Genomic DNA, 13621 nt, shown 5'->3' on the forward strand with positions numbered 1-13621 from the left:
GGGCAAGAAAGGGGGGGGAAGTGAGCGAACGAATTACCTGACTGGGTTTAAACCACGACAGTCTTGTTTTGCCATGTTTAAAATAATAAAAAATATTTAGAAACAGGACAGGCATCTTTGAGAAACCTTCACAGCTATAGTTTTATGAGTCCTGTAAACCTGTTTTATTATCACTTATTTATTTATTATTTATCATGTTTTATTGCTGGGTTTTGTCTTTTCCAGTTGGTTATTTTTAGTCATTGATGTTTTCAAAAAGAACCTCTGATCTTGAACCATAGTACAAGCTGATTTGCTCAAGGGCATTTGCAGCATCAGGGCTAGAAAATGATAATTAAAAGATAGTTTGTCACTGTCTTCTAGTTCCGAAATGACGGATGAAAGTATTCTTATTTATCATTATGCTCTAATGGACTCCTTTCCTCATAAGGCTATGTTACTAGCCTCTAAGTCTCTTAATGTAGATTCAATGCTGTTCTTGTTTCCAGCTATTCTCAAGAGTTTATTTCTAAGTCTTCAAGCATTCCGACATCTTGGCAATTGTTTGATAATGGATAATTTTGCTGCTTGCATCCCAGCAGCATCATTAACGTGTATGTTGTTTATAGAGACTTTTCAAGGCTGGTTGACAGCAATTCTTCCTAGGTAATTCCAAACCAGTATATAGGTTTGTGTTGGCAGTGGGATTATTGCCAAGGATTTCTTTAAGTGTATTGCTCTGATTTTGATAGTTTATGCTACCCTATTAATGGATAATATAATTTCTTATTCATGTATAGTCAATAAAAAGTTGACTATTGCTGTCAAATTTAAAATCAAGGTTTCACAAGGAAACCATTCAGGCAGGCTTTGAGGAAATTCATGTTATACAGAAGTCCAACTGAGCTGGTGGAAATGATCCTTTCTGATTTCACTCATAACCTGTGAGTGATGTCAGCGACTGGAAAGAACTACAGGAACTTAATGGTTATGGACAAAAAGTGCAGAGATTTCCCCTACCCATAGAAGCATCTGTGTGGGTGGGTAGGGTCTGTTCACTTTGCAGATAGCACATACAGGAAGTTGCTGAAACAGAGCAGTAGTGAGCACTAGTGAAAATATCTTTCAAGAAGAGACTTGTTTCCCCTTCCCAGTTTCAGCACACACAGGTTCCACTTCTGGCTTTAGATGCACTTCTTACTAAAAGTGAAGAAATACAGCGTAAAAAATTAAATTAGTTTGACTCAAAAGGAAAAATGAACCCTGTTGGTGAAGGCAGACCACAGCCAGTGTTGGGAGCCTTCCTCAAAAGCAGTGACATAATGCAGGGCTGGCCTTTGAAAGTTTGTCCTATCAGTTTGTGCCGATGGCAGCATAAGCTAAAAGCTTAGTCTTTAGGGCCTAGAAAAGGCAATGCTTTGATTTGAGGACTTTTTCCTTGAAAAATTCAAATATGCTGGAAACACAAGTGTGAATTCTGTGTATGTCTAATAAGTTGCAAGTACCTTTTTTTGAGCTTTGTTAACTGGACTTCCGCTTCTACCTTTTCAAAGAGCAGGAGTTCCCAGTGAACACTACTGTGTAGACTCTCCATAATACATTATTCTTTAGGGCAGTGTTCAGGGTTTGGCCGCAGGTTACAATCTCTTGTAAAATCGATTTCCCAGTAGTTTTATTTTTGCAATTTCTGTTAGTTGTTGGCATTTCAATGAATTTTTAGTTGGCATGTTTTGGTCTTATATTTTGGTGCAAGTCATTTCTAAATTGAAACTCCCTGACACAGTATGGTGCCTAGATGCATTATGGATTTGATGTGGTACGCATGTCAGTTCTCAGTTTAGGACATATTTGAGAGTGTTTCATAATCTTTATTGTTGTTATATTAATGCATTTGTAATAGTTCAAACAAAAGGATGGTTGTGTTCTTGAAATAACTACTACTGTTACCTTGTGAAGTGCAGGAAGCATTTTTTGCTCCTTGTGCGTTGCCAGCACAGTGTCTTGTCCTGCCAGGGGCTTTTGAAGTTCTGTGAGATGTTTTCTCTGTACATTGAGAAGAGCAGGCAGCAAAGGTAGCTTACCTTTCCTTTTTCTCTTGGAGACAAAACTTCCTAAAGAGCCCCAGCTGAACAGGCAGTGTGCTACAGCTGATATGAGCATGTGTAAATGAAAGGAAGATCCCTGTCTATTTGATCCTTGTTGTTTCTGCTAGTATTGCCAACAAGTGTGCCTTTAATAATATGTCTGTCTACACTGGGAACAGGCTGAAGTTTTTAGCCATAAATAATGAGCTGTTTGCAATTATTAGTGTCCTGGACTGGACTCAAAGGGTTTACTCAGATGAAAGGCTCCCATTATTATCCACTTAGTATCTAGACTCCATTATTATCTTTCTTCTTGTTACTGCCCTCCCTGTTTTTAACTTTTATTTGTTCTGACAGCAAAATGATTAACATTCTGCTTGATTAAAAAGAAATCCCAGTTTAGTCTGGTTACCCTTATTTGCTGCTCTTCAGTGTGGTGGTAGAAGGTCTGGATTTTAGTACTGGATATTGGGCAAAAATGGCTTTAAAATTATACCAACATTTATATAGTAAGAAAAACAAGTGGAAAAGCCAAGCCCTATGCTGTGTTTTAGTGTTTAGGCAGTGTGTGTTACATTTTTGTATGTAATGTTACTTTAAAGATGTTTGCAAATCAGAGCTTGCAGGAATGCTGGGCTGCTTTGCTGTAGTCACATTCCTGTTGCAGCATGTTGTCTGGGTCTGATATGACATCAATCTGGATGTAATAGATACAGAGTTAAGCAGTTTATTTTAGGATCTGAAACTGTTCTAAGAATAGAGAGGCTCTCCTTTACACAAGAAAGGACAAGTAAATTAAAATGGGATGTCAGGGAAGGAAAAAATAGGAGAAAAGCAAAGTGGAAGAAGTATCTAAAAAAAAAAAAACAAAAAGGAAAAACCCTACAGTCTGGTCCTGGCGGGTTTCGAAGCTGAGGTGAAACACATGAAGGGACTGTTGCATATCAATTCTTTCCTCAGTGCAGTGGCAAGCAGCACTGGAAGGCTGAAGTCTTGCAGTCTAACCTACAAAAATAACCTGTGTAATTTTCCTTGCTAGCAGTCTGTAGGTTTAATTCAGCAGGGGGGAAATAAGTAACCTTTTACATTTTCTAATGCAGCTTCTTAGTTTTGCTACAACGCTGGCAGATGACTTTCCACAGTGCCCCAAAGGGTAAGTAGGCTCTTCAGCACTTCCCATGGTTATGTGAGCAGGATCAGTAAAGCCTGGTAGTGATGTGACTGCTTCTGGTGGTGTCTGTTTACACCAGAGGTCTAATCATAGAAATTTGTATGGGAGGAACTCCTGAAGTCAGCCAATCAGCTCACTTAAAGGGCTACAGCAGCATACCAACTAAAGTTAAGGTTGTTGGATGTTGAGGGTGTTTTTCTTGTTGTATGGAATATTCCAATAAAATGTGTATCTGTTGGGTATGAATCTAGCAGGAGATTTAGAACCTAGATGTGTTTTAAAATATTCACCAAAATGTCTCTACTAGTGTAACCTTGAGAACACAGATTTAATTTCATGTATGTTACCCCACCTGCCTCAGTTGCTACTCGGTAGGTTTTCTGTCATAGCTTTCTTGTGATGTTTCTATTTTATCTTTTTTTTTTAACTTAGCAGCTGGCATAGGTACTAAAGGGGTATATCCAAAGTTTTAAGTGTTCATTTCACCTACAAGTCTTTTGCTTATTTGTCTTTTAAAATAACTTCAACCAGCCTACCGTCTCCATTTATCCTGATGTCATGTTGTCAGTTTGAGTCTTGATTTGTCAATAACAATGGTTTTTATAATCCTGTATCATTCCATAAATTCTCTGTAACAAAAATGCTGACACTTGTCTAAATTTACAAGTTCTTTTTTCTTTCTTTGTTTTTCTTCTTCTGACAATTTCTTTCTTTGAGAGCAGGGGTATGTTTTGGGCAGCAACCTTCAGTCTACAGGTCAGGATGGTAGACTGTGAAAGTCTTATTCCATAATAGACTGTGAAAGTCTCATTCCAGTATTATGTAGGACATAATTCAGAAGGTAAATAAGATGAACATACTAGTTTATACGAATGCAGAATGATCTGAGGGCCTGAGGGGTGAATAACAGGACATCGCTCTGCCTCTTGGGGAATACTTGTGTTGATTTTTGATGAGCTTTCTGTAACCCTATAATTTTAAGTAAAAACTTACCAGTCTGAGTTGCAAAATTTCATGAAACTATCACTTTGCATTATCCAGGTGGGCTTCCATCAGCAGTAAAACCCCATAAATACCTTTTGCAGTGGATGAGGATGTAGCAGATGTTGCTACCCTCTCAGGTGTCTGCATGGCACATTCCTTTCTCTTGCGGCATGCCTGCCTCAAGAACTGCTGTGCAACAGCTTATGTTCAAAATAAGATTTCCAGTTGTTGTGTGGTTTCTTAGCCTCTTGGGGCTGAGCTGCAGACCTGCAGCAGGCAGGTGAGCCTTTGCCCTGTGTTGGATGGCAAACCCTTTTGCAAGTGTTGCTGCAGAATGAAAGGAATTTTCCTTCGTATCTTCAGGGTTGACTTTCCTTTGGTTTTGTGTGTGTGGTTGGTATTTTTTTGTTTGTTTTGTTTTGTTTTTTTTATAGCTGATTAATAATTTATTATGACTTGCATGATCTTTGATGTAACATCCATATCCTTGTGTTCTCTGGTATTTTCCCTGACCTATGCAAAAGTGAGAGTCCATGTAAATATGAGATCCTCATGCTAATCTGTCATATCAGAAACTGATAGCTATTTCCCTTGCCTTGTGTCTGCTCAGGGTCCCTTCGTAGTCCTAAGGAAGCAAGCAGCCTAATCCACCAAAGGATGCTTCCTTAGGACCACATGACATTGTATCCTCAGTCCAGATGTAGGTGTCATCATCAGCATGAAAGCAGCAGAAGCTTGCACACAAAACTGATTTACAAGGTCTTGCTATTTTTTGATGAGGATGCTACAAGCAAATAAAATGGAAGGATAGGAAGTTCCTTCAGGAAGGAGAAGCAGAGGGATATGAGGAGGAGTTGTTGCCATCCATGTCAGTGCATCAAGCTGAAGTGCATGAAGCTCCGCTGGGAGATGGATGAGGAGCCAACTGAGAGCTTGTGGGTCAGGATTAGAGGGAGGGCAGGGACAGGGGGCATTACAGTGGGGGCCTGCTACAGGCCATATGGCCAGGAAGAATCTACTTTGCTTAATTTTCAAGTAATTAAAAAAATGCTTAGTATATCAAATACATAAATAAATCACTTGGTAAGCTGCAGTCTTTCTGAGGAGAAATGCAATCATGGAAAGGCAGAAGTATGAACATCATCTGGTTTTAATAACAACACCTCATTTCAATAGAGAGAGCGATAAAGTGGAAAAGAATCTATTGAAGTCACTTTATTATTCTCAGCTAAAAAAACCCAAAAAAGGAACACCTAGATTATTATCTTTAGTACTTCTGGTAAGTGGTAAAAGAAGGGGTATTAGGTTAAAATTTGTCATGACTTGTTCAGACAATCAGACAAAACTCTTTCTCAGTATTAAGAAAGAGTGCTATAATGATCTCATAATATGATAATTGCTTGTAATTTCATATTATTTGACAGAATTACCTAGGATTTATTTGGGTTTTGTCTGGTTTGAGTTCTTGTCTTTGTTTTTCCTCTACCTTCAGTTGTGAGCACTATGTTCTAGATAACTTTTTTTTTTTTTTTTTCCCCCCAGTGATTGCTTCTTTTTATAAGTAGTTACATATTTGGGCCTCTCTCTAGGTAAGGTTTTAACATGCTGTCTCCTCAAGGTCAGATCACAGTTCAAAGTTAAACTGGCAGCTGCATGTTGGTTGTACCTTACACCTAACAGTGGAAGGCTCTGATGTTAGGTGGGTCTTTTCTAGCCCTTGAATGTTGGGGAGTTCTGTGAAATGTTTGTTATGCTAAAATGAAGTGTTTTCTACCGGGAAATGAGAATTCCTTCTGCTCAGCTCTGTGGACACCACTGCAGTGATACCGTGGCCCTGGAAGTTCACAGGAGATCTGGTGACTTGTTCCCTCCTGTCCTCACTGTCACTTACCATATGAGAATCTGGTAGTGCTCCAGACTCCTTCAGAGGAGGAATGAAATTATGAATGAGGGGATAACTTCTCATATCATCTCAAATGTATTTGTTCTCCCTGTGTTTTGTGATCTATCGCAATGGCCCAAAATTACAGAGCGGTGGTTTTGGTTCTTCCTTGCTACCTCAAAGACACAGATGCATCTGTACAGCTTTACTAACGCTTCCAGAGTCTGTTTCTGAGCACTTACGTTTTGCTTTCAGTTTAAATATTCTTAGAATTCAAAAGAAAACAAACCAACCAAATAAACCCACAAAAAAAAAAAAAAATCAGAGTTTGCTAGTTATGTACTTCCTAATGCCTAATCAATCATAGCAGAGTTAAAAGAACAATAGAAAACTGTAAAAGAAAAGCCAGGCTTCTGAATGTAAATCTGTAATACAATTTTGCATTGTAGATTTACAGCATCAGTCCTTTCAAAAGGACAGGGGTTAAGCTTGTTGTCTGGCGTACCCTACCTGTGTTTCAAAGACCAAATGTGCATTAACACATGGCACTACCAGTCTGTATTTTAAAATCTCAATGGGCTTAAAAGCAAGAGACAGCTCTGCTATGAAAGTGTTTCTAAAAAATCACGTGAGCGAACATCTTGCCTGTAACATGACTTTTTAAAAGACTTTATAAATTTTAGTGACGTAATTCTAACAAAATGGCATTAAGAATAAAAGTTATTTTGATCATGAAGACGATTGTAAAGACTCTTTAGTTTGACTCATGGGACATACTTGAGTAGCTCCTATCTTTGTGCAGCGGTAGTGATTTTAATATGTAGGAAATGAGATACACGTATGTTACCAGGTCAGTGATCTATCTATTCTGCTGGTTTGTTGCTTTAGAAAATTTACTATAGCAGCAGGTCGCGCTTCAGTGTCTTCTGATGCAAGTTGCTTTGAGCTCTACACAGTGGCTGCTTTTATTGTACATTGATATCAACTTTGCTGTTTAATCTGGATGTTTTTTCTGTCAGTCCATTCTTAAGTACTCTTATTCATTTTTTTTTTTTTTTTTTATCTTAGCAGTGATTCATGATTCAAAGGCTGAATGTATTCTGGCTTTAAAAACCCCAGCTTTTATAGTTCCATCAGTCTTTAATCTCAAAAAGGGTGGGGGGTTCATTGGTCTTCAGTAGTGAAGCAGGGCATTAGGAACATGTGGCTGCTTCTCTGCCCTTATTTTATAAGGGCAGAGTAATGTTCGATGGCAAGTTTGAGTAATGTTACTGATCATTCATTCTTTCCTGAAGCTTTATAGTTCTAACCAGGGTTTCTTGTACCCAAGTCTCTTCAAGTCTTTAATTTATATTGTCCTTCTCTGCGTCTTTTCTATTTGATGTATCCTTTTTCAGATGGGGGTGACCAAAACTGAACACAGAATTCAAAAGTGAACACACACTATTCAAGGTGAGGGAATATCATTAGTTCTATATAAGACATAATAATCTTTGGTATGTCTTTCTCCTTTAAAAATAAATACTGATGTCCTATTTATTTTTGCTCCCAATTGTAAGATACTTTTAATGAATAATCTGTAAAGTTGTCTAGAGTGTTGTTGGGTTTTTTTTTGTTTTTTTTTTGTTTTTTTTTTCTTATGGGTAAGTAATTAATGAAAAATGTATGTTTACTTTCACTGTGGTTTACTATACACCATGTATGATCTACTGTCACTGTGTTGATCTGATTGCATATTTGAAATTCCTTCTGAAGTCCATCACAAATGCACTAGAGAGCCAACTGTTCTTTGTATCCTTCATCATCCACAGATATTGCCATTACATGGTTCATTCCCACTGCATCCTGCAGGTTACTGAAGTGTACTTGCCTGTGGGTTTTTTCTGACTATTGCTACCTCTAGCCTAGAGTCTTTCTTGCAGGTCTCTTGAAAAGGTTGCACTCCTCCAAGTTCATGATAAAGACTGGTAGTTGAAGAAAATGAATGGTACATGGCAATACCCATTAGAATGCTTGTTACCATCTCTCATTAACTCTCATTCACTACGTCTGATCCATTTCTTAGCCCTCCTTTCTTTAGAAAAAGAATTAGACATCTCAGAACCCATATCTGGTTATTCCATTCACAAAGTGTATGCTGGCATTATACTGGTAATGGGAGTGTGGGGCGCCAAAGTGTTACTCTCAGGTTTGTAATTTGATTAACTCTTGAAAATTGGGTTTGTTCACATGAGTTCTCTTGATCCATGGGATGACTTTGACCTACCCTTTTGATGACTTCTTTGCATTAGTAGTTGTTACAGTGATGATGGTGTGTTTTATCCAGAGCAGATAATTATTAGGCATTGTTGCAATGAACAGTGGTAAATAGGGGTAGTAACTTTTGGCTTATGAGAGAAGAGTATAAATTTGGTGTTGCATGCTCATATTAGAAATGTCTCCATTTACCTTCAACTGTATAAATTTATAGAAGTCCAAACTTATGGAGAGCCAGTACTAAAGTTGTTATTCAGGATGTTTGAAATTGCAAAGTTAAAATGGCTTGATAAGGCTTATATGCCTGCTTGGAAAGAATTTTGCTGCCAAACCTGTAATGAAGAGTTAGCGCTGCCAAGGATATACAAGCATTCCTAGTATCTAGCATCTTTGGAATAGGCAATTGCACTTGGGAAGGAGCTCTGTGCTCCTCATAGAAGCACTGTTGCCTTCAGCTTCTGGCGTGGAAGTTGGTACAGGTGGTCTTGGAAAGAGATCACATGGATGTGTGGAAAATAGTGGGAGACGGGAGGGAAGGAAGGCTAGTTATATACTCTTCACTCATCTGGAGGGTGGCAACCTGGTGGTCAGTAAATAAAACGGTGGCATGTGGGAGACAATAGATTTATTTCATACTGCCAGAAGAGAAATAGAAATAAAAACTGCTCAGACTTTTTAATCTCACTTCCTTGATCTGTAAGGGGGTGTTGTGTGTGTGTTACAGGACCTCCAGTGGGAGCAGAGTTGAGAAATTACTCATGCATTCCACAGAACTTTTCATAAAATCATCAGTTCTGGGAAGCTGCTGGTTTTACTGTTTTGAGCTAGAGAAAACACTTCCTTTCCCTCTTTCTGGGTGCTAGGTCAGGTGCTGAGAAGTGAGGAGCACTGTTCTTGCCTCTCTTTAAATACATCCCTTTTCTTTAGTGCTTTTACTGGTATTCAGAACCACTTGGTACCCATGAAAAACTAGCAGATGACTGTAGGTTGAAATGCAGTAGATGTTATCTTTTTTTTTTTTGGTCATCATATCTGCCCTTATCCTTCTTTAATTTGCAATCCGATCCCTCAAAAGATACGAGCGACAGACTGACTGTGGCTATTTTTATAGGGTGCGCATATTAACTGTTGAGTAAATGTAAGAAGTTTTAAAGAGCTTATTTTAGCAGAAGCATTTGTTAAAGCCCCTATATCCATAGGCTGTGTGTATATTCATTAAGTATTCAGGGTTGTAACATAATACAACAAAAGGAAGCATATTTTAGCAGAGATCTGTAACAACCATGCACAGGCTGCCACCCAGCCGGTGGCTGAGGGCAGACATTGCTTACTGCTATTCCTAGTCTTGTGGCATCTAGATATATTAAATTTATTTTTTGGATAGTGAACCTAGCTAACACTTACTGCAGTGTCAAAAATACATATGGTTGATCCCCAGAAGTTTATTGTAATCAAATCACTGTTGATGAACGTGCAGCCTTGGAGCTTGGAGTATGTCCTTGTGCAGCGTCTGCCAGCTACTCCATGTGAAAAGGAATGATGATGTTTCAGCTCTTCATCTGCTGTATAGCCACAAAGTAGCTTCTCTGTCCCAATGTAGCATGAAAATAAGAATCTGTTCCAAATCTTTTACAAGTTGGTGAATGAAAGACTATTTTGATAAGAGTAAATGTCAGAGGAGAAGATAAATGAGAATATGTAGGAATTCATTGTGGTTGGAAATTGTTTTGTATGTGGAAGGTCAGTGTGACACACAAGCTTGTGCTGGAGCCTAAGGTTGTTAAGCTGTTATATGGGTGAGAAACGGTGATTTTCCCCACCAGTTGTAAGGGCAATTAACCCTGATAGTTTTAACCACCTTCCCACTGTTGTACGACATGTTAAGCTAACAGGTAGTCTGTTTTAAAAGTAAATCACTTCATAGTGTGTTGCTTGAAATAATACTTTACGTCTCCACATATCTTTCTTTATTAGCATGAAGATATATTTTAATTCTTTTCACATTTGTTGGTAGAGTGAATGAACTGGGATGAAAGGTTTAAAAAGCACAAATGCAATTAAAATGGGTATCTGTGACATACTTGAGTTGTGTTCCATGTGAACAGTGATGTTAAAAGCTCCTTTAGCAGCTGTGCCAATGCCATTTTTTCCTGGTTTTTGAGTACGGAAATAAACTCAGATGCTGTTGGTTAAATAATTCATATCTGTTTCAGGTGAAAAATAAGACCTGGTCTCTTTAGCAAGTGCAGTGTTTTCATGTATGTGATTCAAAGATTGATCACATTGAACTGATTTGAGTGCATTAAGGGATTTGCAGTTATGTAATTAAATTGATATTTTAAAAAGCTTTAAGTGTACTGTATAGTTGGGAAGTGTACCAGTGGATTTTCAGATAAATCTTGTTGTTTGTTTGTTTTTTGAGATAAATGCCTGTATTTGTGTTTAGAACAGAGTTACAGGCATGTAACATTGAGTGGATGAATTGTTAAGGACATACTGAAGGAAAGGCAAAAGTGTTGGATCAGTGCCGTGCTGGTTTTCAGGCATATCAATAATTTAATGTATGTAGGAAACTGAAACTTGTAGGAAAAAAAAAACCAACATCTTGGAGCTGTAAAGTTTTGCCATGGATAAAAAAAAAATTCAATTACTGATGCTGTGACTTTACTGAAATAATTAGCCTGTGTTTTCAAATAATTTTGAAATTTATGTACTTGTTTAATTTTGAATAATTTTCAGGTTTATCTTCTGTTCTCTGTTTTGAGTTTTTCTTTGTCATGTTGGATTGCTGAATTACTGTTTTTCCCCAAGGAAGAAATTCAGTAACCATGTTTATTTGCAGAGCACCAGAGATCATACTGGGATTGCCGTTTTGTGAAGCCATAGACATGTGGTCATTAGGGTGTGTGATTGCAGAGCTGTTTCTTGGATGGCCACTGTACCCAGGAGCACTGGAATATGACCAGGTAGTAAAATATATTTCATAAGCATGTGCACACTTTCAGTAACTAAAGAATTTCAGATCAATGCAGTCAGGATTTCAAATGTTTGTAATATCCCCTATGAAACAGTATTTCTTCAAGTCTGTTCAGTGCTTTTAGTTTAGTCTTTATTGATTGTCCTAGAAACATAAATCCTGCTTCTAGACAGAGCTGTGTAATGCTGATTTCTGAATTAAATTGCAATTTTTCTTTTTTTTTCTTTTTTTTTTTTTGTTTTTCCTGTCTTTCAAAGTAAATGTTAGTATTGGAGCTGCATTTCCTGATGCAAACCAAAGCTTGTGGCCACCATCATTGCATTATAATCTCTCTTTTACTTGCTAAGGGGCTGACTATTGAATGCCTGTTTGCATGTCAGGATTAGTTGTCTTCTGAATACTTTCGGATGCTTTCTGGAAATCCAACATAGCTCAAAGATTTGAGAGCCTGTACTTTATGAGGAACAAGAATCAACCTTCACAACAATACTGTTTTTATGCAATTGCAAAGCTTGAAGCTGTGCCATTTGTTTTGTTGGAATTTTCAGCTATTGACACCATTGGCCTTAGTGAGATGACTTAAAGAAAGTTGTAGAGCACTTTTCTATTTAGAACACTTCAGAGAGAGAGGTCTTTAATTTTCTAGCATAATGTGGTCATTTGGAAGGAGCATAATCAGCATTCTGACTATCCCGAACTGGTTTGGAACTTTGACAGTGAAGGAGCCCTAAGTATAACAGTTGGCTTTTTAGTAACTGTTACATCCTTGGTTCAGGGGCGGTTCCTCCAGTGTGTTCTTCAGGTTATTTAAATCCTGATCCTCATGTAAGGAGTGAGCTTTTGGCTCCCTGTGCTTACAGATCAGGCTACTTTTCTAAAAATTAATTTGTTAAAATCACTGTGAGTGGATCTATCGATTTTGGTAACACTTCATATTTCAGTTTACTTCATTTACACATAATTCAGTGTTTCGCAGAAGTAAGCTATGGGCTGATGCTTTGATGTGTTTAGAAGATCTTTGTGCAGCGTATTGCTGTTAAAATGGAGAATGAAAGAGGAAACAACTATGCTCTTTAAGGAAAAAGTGGTTTTGGATGGAATCTGTAATGCTGTCCCAGAAATTTCCAAGAACTTGGCAAATTTATTTGCATCTAGTTTTGAAAGAAACCGCAGGAGAAGATCTGGACTTTCAAGTTCAAAAAAACAAAGGGAGGGGTCCAGAACATGTGATTTCTGGGATTGCATCCACTTCTGATCCCTGTACTGCTGTAACTAGCTGTTAAAAGGGATGCTGCTGTGGGAAAGGAAGGACTTGCAAGCCCACTTCATGGTCTTCTGATCATGATCACACATGTAGACAGATGCTGCTTGTGGATGTGAAACAAAGCTTTGGACTGAGTCTTCAGTTGCTTGTGATGAAGTAGGGGTCTGAATGGTTGAAAAGCCTGTGTCCTGATTCTTTCCTCAAATTAACTTGTCATTTGTCATAATGGCAGCAGCTCAGACTGTTAATTAATTTGTGCCAACAGGCTTACATGGCTGTGAGCCTCTGGCTCTTGCGCAGACAGCAGTAACAGCATAAAGCTCAGTCTCATGATTATGAGGATCTTTTTTCAGAGTGATACAGAGTCTCATTTGTAGAGACAAGACCTCCTTTCCCCCGCAGCGCTGCAGCCAGCTTGTTATGCAGAAAGCCCAGGCAGATGAAGGCAGTCAAGTATGGTGTACACTGTCCATACTTCATAGTGCTGGCTGGCTTTTCTGTGCATCTGGAGCAAGGCAGGTCCTTAGGACACTGTATTTCTGTCACTTGTTTCTTGCCATCATAAGCCCAGGGCCAGCATGGCTCAGCCTCTAGGTACTGGCTGTCACCAGTGGCAGCCACCTCCCAAGATGCAAATGACTGCATGAATTAAGGTTAATCTTCATGCCTGTAGATTTTCTGTTTGCTGTACAAGTGAATACTGGCTTTAAAAGTTGTCTAGTTAAAGACAAACATAGCATTCAGGTTTGCTGGAAGCATCAGTTAATAACTCATTTAGCAACTTGCCTGATCCTCTTATTTGAGAAGTCCTTCTGGAAGAGGAGCTGTAACCTGCATCAATAGGAATTACCTTACTTTAGTCAGGTTCATCATTGTGCTCAAGCAAGTCTTCAAGATTTGCTTCAAATAAGTCTGATTCAGGGGTTTCCTCAGTGTACATGAGTATAGCATTTGTAGAAGATGACTCCCAAGGGAATTCCTTTCCTCCTGCTATGTGGTGCATGTCACAGGGTAAACAGACAGG

The 13621-nt window shown here is 38.4% G+C and overlaps 1 protein-coding gene across 4 annotated transcripts in view; it reads left to right on the forward strand.

Moving 5' to 3' along the window:
• The window catches only part of HIPK3 (homeodomain interacting protein kinase 3), a 101281-nt gene that overhangs the window by 68088 nt on the left and 19572 nt on the right, over window positions 1-13621 (forward strand). For all 4 annotated transcript variants that reach the window (XM_061462823.1, XM_061462822.1, XM_061462825.1 and 1 more), the window contains exon 3: window positions 11199-11322. In XM_061462823.1, coding sequence (XP_061318807.1) covers window positions 11199-11322 — 124 coding nt within the window. The remainder of the gene's footprint in view (window positions 1-11198; window positions 11323-13621) is intronic.

The sequence above is a fragment of the Pezoporus flaviventris genome, unplaced genomic scaffold (assembly GCF_033815535.1).
Source record: "Pezoporus flaviventris isolate CSIRO_AGI_PZ_B2104156 unplaced genomic scaffold, CSIRO_AGI_Pfla_v1 ptg000036l, whole genome shotgun sequence".
In the NCBI taxonomy this organism is placed as follows: Eukaryota; Metazoa; Chordata; class Aves; order Psittaciformes; family Psittacidae; genus Pezoporus; species Pezoporus flaviventris.